This window comes from Trichosurus vulpecula, chromosome 9, assembly GCF_011100635.1.
Source record: "Trichosurus vulpecula isolate mTriVul1 chromosome 9, mTriVul1.pri, whole genome shotgun sequence".
Classification (NCBI taxonomy): domain Eukaryota; kingdom Metazoa; phylum Chordata; class Mammalia; order Diprotodontia; family Phalangeridae; genus Trichosurus; species Trichosurus vulpecula.
The window spans coordinates 187,081-207,291 of NC_050581.1; the positions used below are offsets into that span (position 1 = coordinate 187,081).

Sequence of the window (20,211 nt, forward strand, 5' to 3'; positions counted from 1 at the left end):
AGTTTTATTGAACCAGGAAATGATAAATCAACTACTCCTTTGCAAAGTACTTTATAAATTGAGAATTGTTTGAATTTTTGTCTGCAAGCTGTTAAGGGCCTATTGTATGGGGGGGTGGGAGTGATTTTTTTTTATTGTGTTATTATGAAGAATAAAATAATTGTATAAAATTATGCTATTGTGGAGAGTAAAGCCCCAATTAGCCTATAAAAGCTGCCTCTCCTGCACAATTAAAAGTTTATTGCTGAGTCACTTGGGTATTAATAAGTTGAGTAACTCTAAGCGTAACTTTGAACAGCTTCCTTTCAGTGCTATACAAACATACTGCACATATTTCTGAAAAGAATATTGTTTTGCATTTCTTTTCGAAGTTAAATGTACTATAATTGGAGCTAGAAGTACTGGGCTTATGGATTTGCTGTTCTACTTTTGCTAAATGACCTTTTCCTTACTTTTTTGTATAAGAAATCATGAAATGTTTTCTAGTGAATTCAGCCTGAAAAATGACTTACAAAGACCCATAAATCTTATTTACTGAAGCTAGAGAATTTTAGAACTGAAAAAAATCTTAGAAATGACCTAATACAGTTAACTTGTTTGATAGAGGAAGGAATTGAGGCTCAGTGATGGGAACTTTGAAGTCACACATCATAATTTGTAGCAGAACAAGGACTAGATTTTGGGCCCCACAGTACGTTGCTCACCCTACTCAGGTTATTGCCAAACTAGAGAGGCAGCGTTTGTATTATGAAAGCCTGGCTCCAATTTCCATTCTTAGGAAGTGTGAAGTGGTTTAGAATTACTACAGAAGGTAACAGATTCCTTGTAACCTTAGATCTTAAGAAGAGAGAGGCTGAGTGACCACTTGTCAGGGTTAGTGTAGGGTAGGATTCCTGCCTAAGTAATATTGGACTGAATAACCTTTGGGGTTTATTCCAACCTGAAGGTTCCTTAATATTTCTTAATCATTGGGTCACCATCAGTCTGAAAGAGATTCAGATCTCACATTCTTTTCAGGCTTCCTCTAAATTTTGATGTTACATGATAAAATCCTGTGCCCTGTTATTCTTGGCCATTGTTATCTTCAGTTTTCATTGAATTATAAAGTGTTTCCTGCATGCTTATTAAGGTTTTTAATTGGTTTTTAAGCTTTTACTGTATCCTTAACTGTATCTTCAGATTTCGGCCTTAGTTATGCCAAAAATGGAGAGCTACTTAAATACATTCGAAAAATTGGTTCTTTTGATGAGACCTGCACCAGATTTTATACTGCTGAAATTGTATCTGCTTTAGAATACTTGCATGGAAAGGGAATTATTCACAGGTAATTTACTAAAGTAGATTTGTCTTCAAGTATTTGTTGATCTATTTATTGGTAAAGGATAGTTTGTTTTTTTTTTACTCTTTTTTATTGGAGGGGGGAAGGCAGGACAGTTGGGGTTAAGTGACTTGCCCAAGATCACACAGCCAGTGAGTGTGTCAAGTGTCTGAAGCCGGATTTGAACTCAGGTCCTCCTGACTCCAGGGCTGGTGCTCTACTCACTGCACCACCCAGCTGCCCCAAGGATAGTTATTTTTACAAAATTGAAAGGTACATTTCAAAAGTTTGGGTTGTAAAAGTATTATGAAAGTCTCTTTGGCCTTCATAAAACACTTACCTCAGCAAAATTATACATTGGTAGCTGTGAAATCAGATTTTTTTCCCCCTCTATATGTTGCCATATGGTAGTAAATTAGTCACTTTTAGAACCTGTTGGTATTTTTTTCAGATGTAAATTTGCTTGACAGAGCTCTAAAGAATGACTTTTTTGTTAAGCAGGATCCATTTGCATTCAGTGAACTAAAAGTCTTAAACCAAAATTATTCTCTTAAATAGGCTAAATATGCTCTTTCCAATCTTCTTGAAAATTAGTGCAACAGTGAACATTAGATCAGTGAATAGTCACAAATGAAGTTTATTTTGATGAACTTTAATATATTTGTGTCACAATATAATAAACATTTGTATACCTCTGCACATATGTTACCTATTTGCTTTTGGGGGGGGGCAGATATGTCTGAATGCAGAAGAAGAAATCGTTTTAATGATAATATTTCATTTCCCAAACTAAGTGGAAGTTTATTTTAAAAAATTAAAATTTAGATTCAGTTTTAGTCCTAGATCTTAATGCCAAATGAGGCAAGGCAAAAAAAAAATTTAAAAGAATAATGTTTATTTTAGATTTTGGTGATTCTTGTTAAGAGAAGGGGAAAAAAATCAAAACTGTATAAAGATTGTAAAATGAAGTGAGGGAAATTTTTTCACATTTTACCATATGATGTCAAAACCAACATTTGATAAGGAATACCATCACTGACTTGAGTGGTGGGAGGACTACCATGTGGCTGCTAAGTACACAGTGTTGTTGTAACAGTTGACTCTTCAGCATTTATGCTTGTAAATGAAAGCTGGAAGGTAGATTTCTAGATATTTGGTGACCATTTTAGTGATTTGTTTAAAAGTAGATGGATATATTACTGATTTTAACTTTAGGAGTCCATGATCTTCGTATGAGTGCTCCCTCTATCATAATCACTCTGTGCTGTGGTTGATGGTCTTTGAGCTGCTGTGGCCAAAACATTTATCACGTTGTGGCTACAACTCTCTAATAATGAGCCTTGTGGAACTTAGCTAGGCTGGGTCCTTGACTGACAGAGTATAGTTTGTCTCTGGGCCTGTACTTGAAGTCTTTCCAATTCAGGCTTATCTGCACGCCATGACAAAGTGTTAGTGTAGAACTCTAATGGAGATGAAGGATATGTTAGCTTAGTTGTAATTTTTTTTATATTGTAGGTTGAAAAGATTTGCTTCAGTACATAGCATTTCAGGAAAGCCTAAGCTTTCCTCTTTGAACTTTGTAAGCCAAGAACAGATGACTATTTTGCTAAGATTGTGTAGTTTGTTTTCCTTTAAGCAGTTGGTTTAGCAAAAGGAGCATCTTATTGAGGGGTAAGAGTGAGAGGTTGGATTTTGAGAATTTGTTATGTTGACCGTTCTTAGGATCACTTTTCACCCTGCTATCCTGAAATAGCTAGAAGGAACATTGACATTAAAACACCTGCAGCCATAGCAGTATACAAATATGAAGAGTATTAAGTTTATCCTGGGCATCCTGATGGTTTTGCAGCCTCTGTTTTATGACTGATTGTGTTGTTCATGGTTTTATTTATGCCTATTCTTTTTTTGGTGGGGGGTGGGCAGGGCAATTGGGGTTAAGTGACACTTGCCCAAGGTCACACTGCTAGTACATGTGTCAAGTGTCTGAGGTCGGATTTGAACTCAGGTCCTCCTGACTCCAAGGCTGGTGCTCTACTCACTGCGCCACCTAGCTGCCCCTATTTATGCCTATTCTTTTCCTTTGTGATGGAGTGGGCTTCTGATACTACTTCATATATTTTCTGATAATTTTGTCTTAGAAATGTATCCAGATGCTGATTTCAGAGCCAGGAAGACTTCTTAGTTCGAAAATCATGGAAGCCAAAATTGGTGTCTCTTATGAGAATAAAGTAGTTCAGGCTCATGAATTACACTTTTCATATTACTATCCCATTGTGACAATCCCTTTGTAACAGTGCAGTTTTCTAGGTGGAATAGATAGGGGTGATTATGTTTTCTTTTCCTTTTTTTCTTAACTTACATTTAGCACATGTTAAAATGTAATTTCTTTAAATATTTCAACTGAAATGTGAAAATCTGCTTTTTTCAGGGACCTTAAACCAGAGAACATTTTATTAAATGAAGATATGCACATTCAGATTACAGATTTTGGAACAGCAAAAGTATTATCTCCAGATAGTAAACAAGGTATGCAAGTGTTCTTTTCTGACACCCTTATGACTGAATTCAGTTTTATGGACTAGAAACTATATTTGAAAGTTGTTGAATATTATAAATCAGAAGTATACATTTGTTTTGTATTGAATTATTTTGTATTTGTGTAATTTGTACATCAAATACTTGGTAATTCCAGAACTAATAATAGAGCTTGTAATTTAAAAGTATCAAGGATATAAATATGTGCAAAAGATGAAATGGGCTTCAGTAGTGAGGTATCATCCCAATCACTGTGCCCTTTGAGGAAGTAGACAAGAGGCACTAGGCAGCCATTTCTTTTGTTGCAAAAAGATCACTAGAGCTACAAGGATCTTAGGATATTTTAGTTTAATCCATTTTTTTTTTACACATAGAAAAATTGAAGGAAGTAATTTGCTTATACAGTTGTTCACTTACAGACTTGGCAGACACTAGTCCAGTAATCTTTTTACTGTACTATGTTCTCAGTGTATCCCTATCAATAACAATGTCAATTAATATTTTTGTAGTATTTTAGGTTTGCAAGGTGTTTTACAAATACTACCTCATTTGGACCTTACAATAACCCTGGGAGATAGGTGCTGTTATTATCTTCATTTTACAGATGAGGAAACTGAGGCCGAGATTTAAGTAATTTGCCTAGGATTACACAGGTAGTAGAATGTCTAAAGCTGGATTTGACCTCAAGGCTTCCTAATTCCGAATCCTGAGCTCTATCAGAGAAGAGGCCAGAGTATTGGGGATGTGAAGTTACAATTATGCTTTATGCTATACATACATATACGTGTGTGTGTGTATATGTATGTGTTTATTTAATTTGAAATGTGACACTTAGTGAGAACGAGTGCCAACTAAGTATACTGAGAAAAATCCAGGAAGTTCTTGGGTGTGAGACATATCATAAGGATACTGTGCTTCTTGAGGTCAAGGACTGTGTTTTGTTTTCATCTTTTGCTCCCCAAGTGCTTAGCACAGCTTTGCAACATAGTTGGCACTTAGATTATTTTATTTTTGTATCCTCAAAAACTAGTTCATTGCTATGTATAAAATAGGTGTTTATTAAATGTTTTTGAATTGAATTGAAAGGATAGAAATCAATTTAGAATGAATATTATTGTGATAGCCAGTGAGGTTGACTACCTTGATGTGGCAGACATCTATGGACATTATACATTTTGTCTATTTAACAATGCTAATGAGTTTCTAGGAATTGAGTCAGATTATTGGTCATTTGAACTGTTTATTTGGAAATTCTTCTAGAGGATACTATTAAACTTCAGAACCTAACTTTCTCATCCCAGATAAGTGTAAGAAATGTCCAAGATTCATATTGTAAGGATGCATAGTGAAGGACAATAGAGTATAAATTTGTTGTTTTTTTATAAAATGATACAATATGTCCCTCGTATAGAAAAATGTACTTTTTGGGTCAGTCAGTAAATCCATCTGTTGTGTGCCAGGTACTTTGTTAGAGCTGGTGTTATAAAGACACAAATGAAAGTCTCTGTCCTCAAGGAGTTCGCTTTCTCTATAGGGAGACAATATGTCCTGTTTTTTATATTTACCTTGGAGAGTCAGGATGGCTTAGTGGATAAATCAGGGAACTTGGAGGCAGGAAGGACCCAGGTTCAAGTTTTACCTCACGTAATTGTTACCTTGGGGCAGCGAGGTGGCACAGTGAGTAGAGCATCGGCTTTGGAGTCAGGAGGTCCTGAGTTTAAATCTGGCCTCAGACACTTGACACATGTACTAGCTGTGTGACCTTTGGCAAGTCATTTAAACCCAATTGCCCTGCCCTTCCCCCCCCCCCAAAAGAAATATAATTGTTACCTTTATGACCCTGGGCAAGTCATTTAACCTTGCTGTGTCTTGGTTTCCTTACTTGTAAGATGAGGGGGTTAGACTCAGTGACCTCTAGTCATTGCTGTGTCTAGCTCTAAACCTGTGATCCTATTTTATGTACCCATCAAGCATATGCAACATATGTGCCAAAAAAAATGCAAGGTAATTTTTTTAGAAGGAACAGGAACATCTGAGGGATTCCAGAAAGACCTTGTGTAGGTAGGAGGAGGTGTTTGAGATGAGTTTTGAAGGAAACTAGAGGAGGAAGTGAAAGAGGGTAGTACTGTAGGCATGGTGGGCATCCTGCAAAAAGGAGATAAAATATCATGTGTGAAGAATAGCAAAAAGGCCATGTTGATTGGACTGAAGAGTTTGTGGGAGTGGAGGGAATAGAGGGAGAAAACTGTAAGTTTGTAAAGGTAGATTGGAACCAGTTTATGAGAGACTTTATAGGCTAAATTGAGGAGTTACAGTTGTTTCTAGAAGCAACAGGGAGTTACTGGAGTTTATTGAACAGGGAAACATAGGCAGACCGGTCCTTTAGGAACATCACTTTGGCAGCTGTGTGTAGGATAGATTGGAGAGGGAGGAGACTTGAGGCAAGGGGGGACTAATTAGGAAAAAGTTGGGAAGTGCCTGAACTAAGGTGGTGGCCCTGTTGAGTGAAGAAGAAGGAATGGATAAGAGAGGGAGAATCAATTAAGGCTTGACAGTTGATAGGATATGTAGGGTAAGGGAGAGGGAGGATTTAGTGGTGATTTTGAGGTTGCAAACGCATGTGATAATAATGACCTTGTGTCCTTATAGACATAGGAAATTTAGGACAAAGGGTAGGTTTAGGGAGAAAAGGAGTTATGTTTTAGACACTGAATTTTGAAATGCCTATAAAACAATCCATTTGGAAATGTCCAGTAAGTATTTAGTGATGCAGGACTGGAGCCAAAACTATATGCATATCCAAGTCTGAGAGTCATTTGTGTAGAGATGAAAATTAAATGGAAGGGAATTGATGAATTCACTGAGAGAACATGGAGAGGGAAAAGAAGAGGGTTCAGATGAGAGATTTTGGGTAAACACACAAGTTTCCCAGTTTGGATGGTATTGCAGCACATGAAGGAGTAGTCAGAGAACTGGATAGAACAAGAAACAAGAGTATTATTACAGAAACCCAGGGAGGAGAGGGTATCCAGGATGAGAGTCTAGTCAGTGATGTCAGGTGCTGAAGAGAAACTGAGAAGGATGAGGATTTAGAAAAGTTTATTGTATCTTGCAATTAAAAGATCATTGGTAACTTTGGAGAAAGGTTAAATTCATTTCAATTGATGAGGTTGGCAGGAAGTCAGATTTAAAGGTTTGAGAAGGGAGTGAGAAGAGAGGAAGAGTATATTCAACTTTTGCTAGGAGCTTGGCTGTTAATAGGAGGGGGAGATAGAGGATGATGGCTTGGTAGGGCCAAATGAATGTTTTATAAGGATGGAGGAGACCTGGACATGTTTGTAGGTGATGGAATGAGCCAGTGGATAGGGAGAGACTGAAGATTAAAAGAGAGAAAGGGTGATTGTGGTGGCAGTCTGCTGAAGGAGGTGAGGGGGAATGGAATAAAAGGTCAAATTAGAGGGATTGGCATTGGTAAGAAGAGCTACCTTTTTAGTGACTAGAGTAAAGGAGAGAATAGGGTATGATGTTTCAGAGATTTTAAAACGGAGTGTAATCCATGGACAGTGAATTCTGTGTGTGTGTGTGTGTGTGTGTGTGTGTGTCTGTCTGTCTGTCTGTCTGTCCGTCCGTCTGTCCGTCCGTCCGTCCGTCCATCCATCCATCCATCCCAGTAAAGTGTAGGGCAGGGACTTGTGTTGAGAGGACAGCAGAAGGCCCAGGTGACTGAGATTTCAGGAGACAAATTTTGAAACAATTGCTGTGGGGATTGAGATAGAGAATGAATTAAGGAGGAGTAATAGGCTTGTCTTTCCATAGGGATACTCCTGTTGAGATTAATTGGGATTAATCACCCCTTCAGTTTGGTTATCGGTCAGTGAGTCAGCAAATTGTGTGGCTTCCTTTAGCACACTAGGAGTGGAATAATTTGGAATTGGGGTTTGGTAAATTGTGACCAACAATGGTAAACGGGGACAAAGGATTTGAGAGTAGAAGACTGTGTCAGGTTAAACTGACTAACTAGGGCAAAGGTTGGCAAGGGAAGAAAGTGAAGCCAGAAAAGAAATGATGGCCTGGGAAAGTCCTGAAGAGTGCTGGGAACTGAAGGTCATATTGAGGTTGGAGAATAGGTTGAGGAATGAGGCATAAGGAGTGATGTAATGATAGGTTTAAAGGTTGGATAAATAAGTTTCAGAAATTTTGATCATGAAATGCTTTCGGGTGATGGTAAGATCAAGGGTATTATTTATACCATCTGAAATATGAACTACTTTGGAATAGATTATGTTTTGGTGTCTCAAGGTAATTTTTTTTTCTTCCTCCCCTTTTTTTTCCTCTTTATCAGCCAGGGCTAACTCATTTGTAGGAACAGCACAATATGTTTCTCCGGAGCTGCTTACAGAAAAATCTGCATGTAAAAGGTAACCTTTAATTTGTTGTTGTTGTTGTTTGTCCTTTCTTCTTGAAGAGGACCATAATATCAAGAAGGTGATGCCATGACTTATAAGTGGATTGGCTTTGAGTGAGGGAGGGTTGTGTAAAGGCACCAGCCTCACTTTCTTCTCCAGAGCCATCTGGGTCCAGTGGCAAGATATAGATCAGGATAACTAGAGATGGTCTTGGATGTGGTGGGAGAACTTGACCTTTTTAAGCTAAGGTCTTCCCCATATCTCAGTTTGTCTGAGGCCAATGTCCATTCTGTGATTAAGGCTAGGTAAGAAATGTCCTCTTTTATCTAATCCAAAAACAAAAAAACCCCCAACAATCTGGGAGGGCAAGTTTAAGGAATGTTCTTTTTTTTGTTTGTTTGTTTGTTTTGTTTTTGATCAGGGCAGTTAGGGTTAAGTGACTTGCCCAAGGTCACACAGCTAGTACGTGTGTCAAGTGTGTCACGTGTCTGAGGCTGCATTTGAACTCAGGTCCTCCTGACTCCAGGGCTGGTGCTTTACTCACTGCGCCACCTAGCTGCTCCCAAAGGCATGGTCTTTAAGAGAGAAATCTACCCTGTAAATCCTAAGATATCTTGCTAGGTTTTAGCCACTAAAATTTACATTATTTTGGGCAGAGCAAAGATGTGATACCTTATGTAGACTGAGGGAGCGGACAGGAAGGGAAGGGAAGAGGGAAGAAAAGGAAAGAAGGGAGGCCGGGGAAGGAGCTGCATGGCCCAACTGGAACTGGATGGTTGTTTGTCCTTCATTCTAGAAGAGGATTGTGACGTCAGGAAGATGATTCCATTGCATTTAAGTGAGGGAGGGCTGTGCAAGGTCAGCAGCCTCACTTGCTTCTCCAGAGCCATCTTGGTCCAGTGGCAAGATCTCGATCAGGAAGACCACCTTTAGTTTGTGTATTTTTAGAAGAGAAATGAGAATTTCTCATTGACAGATTACCATCTTCCAAAGCTCATCTCAGATGCTCTTTTCTCTGTAAATTTTTCTCCCATGTCTCAACTAAAAGAGATTCTTTTTCCCTTCATCTGATCTCAGAATGCTTTATTTACCACTTATATACTTGTAACTAATCGGTATTATATTTATGTACCTGCCTTATATCCTTGTACAGTATTGAACTAGACTTTGATTCAAATCCACCTCTAATACTTACTTGCTATGTGGTCATTGTCAGTCATGTGACCTCTTTGAGCCTTTGTTTCCTCATCTGTAAAATGGCTTTAATAATATAGTTCCTAACTACCAGGATTGATCTGGGGCCACACGCGCGCGCACAAACACACACACACACACACACACACACACACACACAGTTTGGGATGCGTGCATTTAGGGTTGGGTTAGGGATGGATATTTATATATATATATGGAGTACTGTCTAGGCTTTAAGGCATTATCTATGCTAATTGTTATTGCTGAGCTATATGAATCTTTGTTGAATTCTAGATAACTTTTATAGCTTTTTAATATGGTTAAGAACTTTCTGAAAGAAACTTGGGTTTTAGTTTTGAACCAGATTTTTCCTTTAGTATAGATTTATGCTGATTTGTTGTTTTAGCTCTTTGGTTATGTTGTTAGAGCTGTGTGTGATCTTTTACCTTCAGAAAAAAATGGTGAAAATTTTCATTGTTGTCAGGAGGATTGAGAGAAAAGAGTGCCTCAGTCTTTCCTATTTTCTATAATCCTTATTGTTGTATCACCTATCATTATTAGGATCATAATTCATTCCAGTTTCTTAGTATATTAGAACAAAGAGAAGTAAAGGAACTCAGCCATCTGTCATTATGTCTCAATTCTTCCATATGCTGTTTGACTGCGGGAAAGTTACTTAACATCGCAGTTTTCTCAATTCGTTGGAATGGAAATACTACTACTTATAGTACGTTCCTGACAACAATCTTGTGACTTTGTAACTTTGAAGCACTTCATAAATATGAGTGGTAATAAGAATGATGGTGAAGATAATTTCCCCATCAGATTTATAGATGATAAAATGTGTGGCTAGGATAATGAAAATGTGCCTTTTATATACCAACTCCTGACAAATGTCCAGCTCTTCTTTAAATGTTTTCTAGATTTCTTTTAAGTTTGTATCTGTTTGACAATTAGCTTTCTTAAAACTCTAAATCCATTTAATTTTTCAGCTGATTTTTTTCAGAACTGTGCTTCAAGAGGAGGGAGCTAGGCCAAAGGTTTACCAAATTGTCTCCTAATCTGAATATAGATTTCTCCGGGCACCTGAGAAATCTTTTGACTACTCATTTCATGTTTTTAGATCTTAGTTTATTTACTTAAGTGCAAAGTGGAGAGGGAAGTTGAATTAGATTATTATTATAGCATCCTCCAGCTTCAGTCTTCTGTGATTCTATGAATACTTTCTCAGATTTCTCTTAAACTTTGGCCTTCAGGGCTCTGGTAATAACTGTTTACTAGGCAATTTTTTCGTGGAGGAAAGTTCTTATAGGCATTTGTATGGCTAGTGTTTAGTCAGTTAAATTGTTCATTTCAACTGCTATGTCTTGTTTGGTTTTTCTGCCCCGACTCGTTGGTGGCTCCCATGCCCATTCTTTTGCGTTGATGTATGACCACTTTAGTATAAGCATTGATGTTTTGCATTTTTGGGATATCCGTAAGGAAGTTATAATGGGTAGCTGGAAAAAATGGTCATAGCTTTTGGCTCCCAGCTCTGGTGGTGAAGGTGTAACTAACTTCTTTTGGTCGTCCTGAATCCAGGTTCACCTGACACCGGCATCCACTCAAGAGTGTCCAGGCCAGGCCTCCACCTTCGTTGCTGCCATGCTGCCCAAGTTTGACCCTAATGAAATTCAGGTCATATTTTTAAGGCGCACTGGTGGTAAAGTTGGTGCCACATCAGTTCTGGCCCCCAAAATTGATCCCTTGGGTTTGTCTCCCAAAAATGTTGGTGATGACATTGCCAAGGCAACTGGTGACTGGAAAGGGCTAAGGATCACAGTGAAACTTACCATTCAGAACAGACAGGCCCAGATTGAGGTTGTGTTTTTTTGCCTCAGCCTTGATCATCAAAGCCCTAAAGGAACCCCCTTGGGACAGAAAGAAGCAGAAAAATATTAAACACAATTGAAACATCAGTCTCGATGTGATTGTAAACATTGCTGGACAGATGAAGCATCAGTCCTTGGCAAGAGATCTCTCTGGAACCATTAAAGAGATACTTGGAATAGCCCAGTCTGCAACATTGATGGCAAACTTCTTCAGGGTGTCATTGATGACATCAATAGTGGTGCTGTTGAATGTCCAGCAAGTTAAAAGCTACAAAGGAGACTTGCAATAAATTTAACATTTGACAACAACAATGAAAAAGAAACAAATAGATGGTCATAAATGTTGCATATGTAAGTTGCCATTTTGGAGTTTAAGAATTGTACCAATCAAGGGCTGGCAGTCATGAAAGTTTTCCATGCCCTGTGGTCTGTGCTATTAAAGAGGGGGATTCTGTACGTCACAACAATGACATGTTGGGACAGCTAGGTGCTGCAGGGGGCAGAGTGCCAGGCCTGAAGTCGGGAAGATTCCTCTTAGTTCAAATCGAGCCTCAGCCACTTTACTAGCTGTGTGACCCTGGGCGAGTCACTGAACCCTGATTGCCTTCCCTATTCTCCCTCTGGCGGCACCCCCTCCCCCCACATGTTAAACTTTTCAGAAGGAAAAGTTGACATCTTACTAGTTCTTAGGGTTTTTTTGCTTTAATTTTCACAAATGGAGGAACATCTCCTTTCAAAACAGCTGTCAGCTATAGAAAAGCAGAAAAAAAAAAAACACTGCCATCATTTGTTTTCCTGGAGCAGCCGTTTCCCAAAAATTTCTGAAACAAGCGAGCCACTTGACAAGGCTAGTTTTATTGATCCTTTCAGAAAGGAGAGGTGTGCCCTTTGGCAGTATAGTAGTGACACTGACCATATAGTATTGATCTGTGGGGTTTTTTAACCTCTAGTGTTGATTTGATTTATATTGCCTTTGATTTCTTTATTCTTTAATACTTCATACAAATAGGCTCTGTTTCTGTGGAATCTTTATATTCTTTGGACCTCAGTTTGAGGGAGTTGGACTAAATAACCTCTCTGTTTTAGCTCTGCAAACAGCCTCTAATTTTTCATTGACAGATGAGGCAAAGGTCTTAGCTCAGAGGGTGGAGGATGAGGAACTATGGGAGGCTTGAGGAACCATGAAAAGGTTTGGAAGAGTTGTGGTGGTAAGTAGGATAGTGAATGAATTGGAGAGATGTAAAAGAATTGCCTTGCTGTAGTGAGGGCTCAATTAAGATTATGTAACATAAATTATGTAACATAAATAGCAGTATTTTGTCATAAGAGTTTTACTCTTATGTTGAGTAAGGGATGAAGGCAGAAGATGGTTTCAGTAATCTAAAGCTAAGGATTGGCAAAATAAGACTGGTGATAGAATAAGAAGGCCAGGGAAATGGCTTATTGTCTTATACATGTGTAAAGATATATATAGATCTGTCTGTGTGTGTGTGTGTGTGTGTGTGTATTTTTTTTTTCAGCTTTAAAACTTTTATCAGATATTTAATGCACCCTTCATTAAAGTCCTTTGATGCATTATTGTGGTATGTTGGTGACCTGGGTTTTCAAAGGCTTTGCCATGGAGGTTAAGCTCTAGCATGTCCTACCAAGCTAGAAAGACTTCAGATAGTTGCCTGTATATGGCCCCATGGTTCAAGAACCACCCTAACCAAGTTTGAGAGAAGTTATTCACCAAATTGGTTGGACAGTGGTGAATTTTTCAGTTCTAGTGATTTTCATGACTACTAGAGGGGTTGTTATCTTTGTGGAGAGAATACCCACACTGCTGAAATCACTGATCCTGGAAGTATTTAATGCAAGTATTTTCCCCCAGTCTAGCTTTATTGATTTTATTTATGCAAAAGCTTTTAAATTTTATATAATCATACCCTGTATCTCTGATTATGCATTTTTCGTCATCCAAGGTTGTAAGATAGAACATTCTATTCTCCTCTAATTAACTAGTCCTGTGTTAGGTGAATGTATACTAATTTCCTTGTCAACCTTATAATCAGTTTACAAAATGTTTTTTAACCTTAGTTGTATGTTCATTCAACAAACAACATTCATTCATTTGGCATTTATTAGGTTCCCTCTATGTGCATTTTAGGGGATAAAGGATGAAATGAGAAACAGTATGTATCTTCATGGAATTTACAGTTTTGTTGAGGGCATAAGCCATAGATACACATAAATTTAATATAAATTAAAATATAATGAGTGTATAAGAGGAACATAAAGTTCACTGAGATCAGATGGGGGGCAATTCCTTTCTAATTGACAGGGGTTAGGGAAGGTGTTAAGTTGAGTCAGAGGTTTGTAAATCACTTTAGTATGTGTTAGAAGGATTTCTGATTCAACAACATTTGTTTTCATTTCGTTTCATTTCAGTCTGTCACCTGGATGATTGTTTTAAGCCAGGGTTTACAAGTCATAATTTTGTGCTGTAGGTCTTCAGTTTAAATCTAGGAGAGAATACTGCTCATACATAACCTGGTGGTTGGCTGATAGTATGAGGTAGAGTTAGGTTTTAGCTTTAGCATATGCATAAAGTTAGGTTGGGTTAGAGTAGTTGGGCAAGCTACTGAAGAAAAGTTGTAGAAACTTCATCCTAATAAAAACTAACATTACATGAAGCAGCTAAATGATGTAATGGATAGAGTCCTGGACCCGGAGTCGGAAAAACCTGAATTCATGTTTGACCTTGGAAACTTAACTGACTGTGTGACCCTGGTCTTTGTTTGCTTCAGTTTCTTCAACTGTAAAATGGGGATGATGACAGCAGGTCCCTCCCAGGGTTGTTGTGAGGATCTGCTTAGCACAGTGCCTGGCATATAGATAGTAGGAGCCTTTTAAATGCTAGCCACCGCCATCATCATCATCATCATTCCCCCCTCTCATTGACTCACATCCATTCTCTCTATGTAAACTCCTTTTAACTGCCCTCATAATTACAAAGTTCTTGGGAGTTTTCATGTATTATTTTCTCATAAACAAATGTGAACAGTTTAATTTTATTGAGTCCTTTATGGTTACTCTTTAATGTTTACTTTTATGTGCTTCTCTTGAGTCTTTTGTTTGAAAATCAGATTTTCTATTCAGCTCTGATCTTTTCATCAGGAATGCTTGAAAGTCCTCTATTGTTTATTTGTTTCTTGATGTTTCATATAATAATTAGCTTTCACTTTCCCAATTCTAAATTATTAAGGAGTTCTTTTCTTCATTGATATTTTGGACCTCTCTTTCCATTTGGCCAATTCTCCTTTTTAAGGATTTCTTTTGTCCCTGTTTTGCCATTAGGCCAATTTTGCTTTTTAAGGTGTTATTTTCTTCAGTATTTTTTTGTGCCTCTTTACCAAGTTGCTAGTTCTCTCTCTCTCTCTCTCTCTCACACACACACACACACACACACACTCACACACTCAGTCAGGGTTAAGTAACTTGCCTCAGGGTCACACAGCTAGTAAGTGTCAAATGTCTGAGGTCGGATTTGAACTCAGGTCCTCCTGACTCAAGGGCTGGTGCTCTATCCACTACCTAGCTGCCCCATTAATTCTTTTTTTCATGATTTTCTTTTATCACTCTCATTTCTTTACCCAATTTTTCCTCTACCACTCTTACTTCTTTCTTTAACTGTTCCAGGAATTCTTGTTGGGCTTGAGTCCAATTAGCATTTTTCTTTGAGGGTTTTTAGTAGCTTTTTTCACATTAGTTTTTCTTGTCTTGGTCTTCCCTACCAATGTAGTGGCTTTTTATGGTCAAATTCTTTTTTTGTTGTCTTCCTGTTTCTCATGGTGTCTTGCTGCTTTAGTTAGGCTGGCTTGGTGATTCTGTGGGTGGCAGCTGGTAGGCTTGGTTGGCTCTTCCTATATAGGAGTTAGACCCCCTGATGATGGGCTGGTGAAGGCTGCTCATTTCCTCATTTGATCATAAAAGTCTAATTGGTTTCCTCTAAATCTGTTGTTTTTGTCATTTCTTAGGACAATAATTATTTATTATATTAATGTGTTGTAATAAGTGAACACTTCAGTTTTCAGCTTTTGCTTATTATGAAGAGTTGCTACAAATATTTTTATGCATATGTGTCCTTTTCTTCTTTCTTTGATCTCTTTGCTGTATAGGGCTTATAGTTGTATAATAGTTGGTTTAAAGAATTTCCATTCATCAGGGCTGTATGAGTCTGCTGCTCCACTAACAGTGAATTGATGAGCCTTTTTTCTCTCAGGTCCTCCAACTTTTGTCATTTTCCTTTTTTGTCATCTTTGGAACCTCAGAGTTTCTTTACTTTCATTTCTCTAATTATAATGATTCTCAGAGCATTTTCTCGTATTGCTGTTGATAGTTTGTATTTCTTCCTTTGAAAGCTGCCTGTTCATATCCTTTGATTTTAGATTGGGGAGTAGCTATTAGTCTTACTGCTGCTAAAATTTTCCTAGTTAGCTTTTGCTCTTTTAAAATTTTAACTGCATTACTTTTTTGTGTAAAAACTTCTAAATTATATACACTCAAAATTGTCCATTATATCTTCTGTGATCCTCTTCTCTGTCATTTGTTTGGTCATGGACTCTTCCCCTCTCTCTAAAAGGTAATTTCTTCCTTGTTCCTCTAATATGCTTCTGATGCCTTTTCTGTTTTATGTCTAAGTCATGTATCTACTGGGCATTTATTTTCATATATGGTGTCAGTGTTTGTTTATACCTAATTTCTGTCAAACTGATTTCCAGTTTTTTTCTGGCAGTTTTTGTCTGTCTTTATCCCAGTAACTGGGTCTTTAGGTTTACCAAATACTATGCTACTGTATTCATTTGTTTCTGTTATGTTTGTTCCTAAACTCAAAATGAGCTTTTTACAGCAAAACAGTCACAACATAGCTGAACAATACTAATCATCGATTTATCTTTAATTTTTCAAAATGAACTTAGTAGTGAAAAAGCACCAGAAATGTATGAAAAATCAAATTGGCAAAGATTATGCTCTCAGTTTTTTTTTTAAAGAAAAGATGTGATTCATGATAAAAGCGAGGATTTCATCATCTTATCAAAGCAAATTAACAGAATTTATCATTTGAAATATGAAATATATTGTATCACTTGTGCTTTTCAAATATGATCTCCTTTTCTTTTTCCCTATTTTAAAGTTCAGACCTCTGGGCTCTCGGATGTATAATATACCAGCTTGTAGCAGGATTGCCACCATTTAGAGCGGGGTAAGAGAAATTTAGTCTTCTTAAATATTTTTTTTAAAGATCTCACTGTTTTCTATTAATTTTTTCCAACAATATTCTCATAAGAAAATGAATTTTAGTAGTTAAGTACAAATTACTAAACATTCAGTACCTTCTTTTAAATTCTGGGGTAAAAGTATTTGAGATTTTGAAGTTACCAAGTTATTTGAGCATTCTTTTGTCAAAGGGCCAATGGTATATCCAGTTGAGTAAGGTGTGACTGGAGCAAGGCTTCATGGGGCACAAATTGGACCAATGAGTTGGAATTGCAGGAAGGCAGACTTACGCTTTTAATAAAGAAAAATTTGTTTAAAGACTTGTCCCAAAATAGAATGGGTTTCTTTGTTGGGTAGTATGTTCCCGGTTAATGGAGCGGTCTTCAAGCTGGATGACAGTTGGTTAGGTATGTTATAGGGGAGGCTTGAGATTGGTTTAGATAACCTTCAAATTTTTTCCAACACTAGAATTCATTGTTTGTTAGTGAGATCAACTCTCTTAACCACACACATGACAGCTATAAGAATGTTCCCTCTGACCTTTTGGGAATCTCCCCTTTTTAGGGGAGAGGAGTGGGTAATACATGGACTATCCAAGTTGTGAATTGAAATCTTTCCTCTCAAAGCCGGTTACAAATGCTACTTACAGCCTTTTTGGTTTGAAGATAACTGGTATATGTGACTATACCAGTTAAAAAAAAAAACAACAAAGTTAGGATTAGTGCTTGTTTGCATGCTTCTGGGATGAATCATTTTGCTTTTGTTTTGCCAGAAATGAATATCTTATATTTCAGAAGATAATTAAATTGGAATATGACTTTCCAGAAAAATTCTTCCCTAAGGCAAAAGATCTTGTGGAAAAACTTTTGGTAAGTATTTTTCTCATTTTATTATGGTACAGTATGGGTAAAAATTCCCTTTTCACCTATGTTGATGAGGCTTTACTGACTTCATATAATTTCTTGACTTTGGAGTACAATTAAACTGTATGTTCTTAGAATTAGCAAAGATTTTCATGATGGGTATGGTGGACCAACCCTAGACTTGTGTTCAAATTTTGACTTTGCCACTTAATAGCCATATGACCGCAAATAAGTTTCTTTACCTCTTTAAGCCTCAGTTTACTTATCTTTAAAATAAGGATGATATTACACTAATTTCACAGGATGTTTTGAAGGAAGTACTTTATAAAGTACAAAGTGCTATATGGATATAAGCTGCTATTGTTAGCTAGAATTGTAGTCTATAAAATTACAAGTAATAATTTCAGAATTTTTTCAGTATTGAAACTAGTGAAAGAAAATTGTCTAATCTTTAATACTCTTTACTGTGTCGGTCTAAGTCACCAAAGGGCCAACTGTGTCAGCTATGTCAGTTCGATAGAACTTTAACACAGGATTTAGATTTAAACCAAGGAGAAGTCTATACCCATTATTTCATTGATTTAGAGGTTTGTGTATTGGCAAGAACACTCAACTGTTGGAATTCTCATGCTTGGATGGGTGGCACACCACACTGTTTGGGAGTTAATGATCTTCTGTGAAGTGTCTTTTAGAGTTCTGGTAGACAGTGTTAGAGCTTTTGGTTAATGTGACAGCTCTTAACAGTGTTTGTTACGTATGGGTGGTTTTGGCCTTCGTTGGGCTTTCTTTGCTGTCTTTAACATAGATTTGGACTTTGCTGTCCAAGGTGAGATGACAGAAGAAAGTGACTGAACGTGTAGATTTTGGTACAGTTTTTAGTGGCCTGAATCAACAGCAGTTACAGTTCTGAATTATTCAGCCGTTAGCATTACAGATAATCTAGTCCTAAACAGAGCATTTTACAGTGGTCCAGTAAGGGACAGGCATTACAGAATTGCTCAGTGGGGTCTTTGAAATGAGAACCAGTTCTTTTACAGCTCTTTATGCCCATGTAGGGTACCTGTGGTGGCATAGGCTTTGTGTCAGTACCTTGAGGGCCAAGTCTTTCTTGGACTAGATAGAATGCAAGGAGAAGAAAACAGTTCTAGTAACTGGTGGAATTGGTGCCTATCTGTGCATGCTGAGTCAGGAAGTAGACTGTATTTGGAAACGATGCCCATAGTCCTCCTTGGCCTGTGTTAGCCAGGTTTCCTGTATTGTTATTATTACTAAATAGCATTTGAAGTTTTTTGATTCTGGAGCAATTAGAGCTGTCAGGATAGGTCACTGTAAATTACACTCAACTGACAGTCATGGACAATTATTTAAATGACATAAATTTATGCAGTAGTGCCTGATTATTGATATAGTGCTTCTCTCGTAACTCTGAGAAGTATCTAGGCTAAGTATTATCCCCATTTTACAGATGTGGAAACTGAGGCTTAGAGGAGTGAAGTCCCTTCCCCAGGGCCAAAAGAGCTGATAAATGTTGGAGCTTGGCCTTGAACCCAAGTATTCTGACTCCTGTTCTTGGGTTCTTTCTGTTATACTAATACTCTTCTCACAATAAGCATGTTGACTGGAGCCTTTATGGAAGGGCTTTTAAAGGTTAACATGAAACCTGTAAAAATGTCTTAAAGCCTAAGAAAATGTTTATTAGAACTTTAACAACTGACCTCCCTGATGACTCCAGTATTTTTAACTATAGAAAGCCTTGCCAAATCAGGAAATTTATGTAGCCTTTATATCAGACTTGTTTTAGAATGGCTGGTGGCTGATTATAAGAAATATGTGATAGAATTAGAAGACTGTTGAACACATCAGGCTCTTAATTTTCTTGTATTTCCTATAGCTTTTTCCCTTTTCCTACCTTACCCTGTCTTGAGTAATTTCACTAAATCCTTTGGACAAAATTATACTTGTGTGAGACTGTGAGCTAAAATTGCTTTTTAGGAAATGAATGAGGGAAATTTCAGTAAGTCTGTAAATAGATTATGCTAAATCTTTTATTTTGCTATGAAAGCCTTTCTTTACAGGGCAGTTTTATTTAAGAAATTATTGTAATATGTGTATTTGCTAATGCTCTTGTTTGTGCTGTGTAAGTCATTCCTAACTATAAGAAGAAAATATAGGTAGATGGAGATGAAAAATGTAGGCAAAAGAAATTCTACAGAAACAAATATGTAGTCCTAAACTGGTTGGTTATGGCAGAGCTATTAATTATGTTATCCAGGCATCTGTAGATGAATTGACAAGAATTACCTTTTCAGCGCTTAGCATCTCAGCTTATAGTGGGTACTTAATCATTGTTTGTTGATTGATTTCTCACTGGAAATTTACTTATGATTTCTTTTTAAGGTTTTAGATTCCACAAAGCGATTAGGCTGTGAAGAAATGGACGGGTATGGGCCCCTTAAAGATCACTCATTTTTTGAATCCATAACGTGGGAGGATCTTCAGCATCAGACACCTCCAAAGCTCACGGCGTACTTACCTGCTATGTCTGAAGATGATGAAGACTGCTATGGAAATGTATGTCAGTTTATCTGTATTGTACTAATTTACCATTTGAGAATTTTCACAGAAAAAAATACTAATTCTTCTTGTAATTGTTTGGTTGAAAATATCTAATTACTATTTTCAGTGAGTTAATGCTGTCATGATAGTATTCTAATACTTCCTGAAAAAAAAAAAAGCTGCAGTTTAATAGGTGAATGTACTCCTTA

General features: G+C 37.3%; 1 protein-coding gene across 3 annotated transcripts in view; it reads left to right on the forward strand.

Moving 5' to 3' along the window:
* PDPK1 (3-phosphoinositide dependent protein kinase 1) overlaps positions 1-20,211 on the forward strand; it is a 118,050-nt gene that overhangs the window by 64,718 nt on the left and 33,121 nt on the right. For all 3 annotated transcript variants that reach the window (XM_036738100.1, XM_036738099.1, XM_036738101.1), the window contains 6 exons: positions 1,180-1,324; positions 3,747-3,844; positions 8,196-8,271; positions 16,501-16,569; positions 17,356-17,452; positions 19,844-20,017. In XM_036738100.1, the coding sequence (XP_036593995.1) occupies positions 1,180-1,324; positions 3,747-3,844; positions 8,196-8,271; positions 16,501-16,569; positions 17,356-17,452; positions 19,844-20,017 (659 nt within the window). The remainder of the gene's footprint in view (positions 1-1,179; positions 1,325-3,746; positions 3,845-8,195; positions 8,272-16,500; positions 16,570-17,355; positions 17,453-19,843; positions 20,018-20,211) is intronic.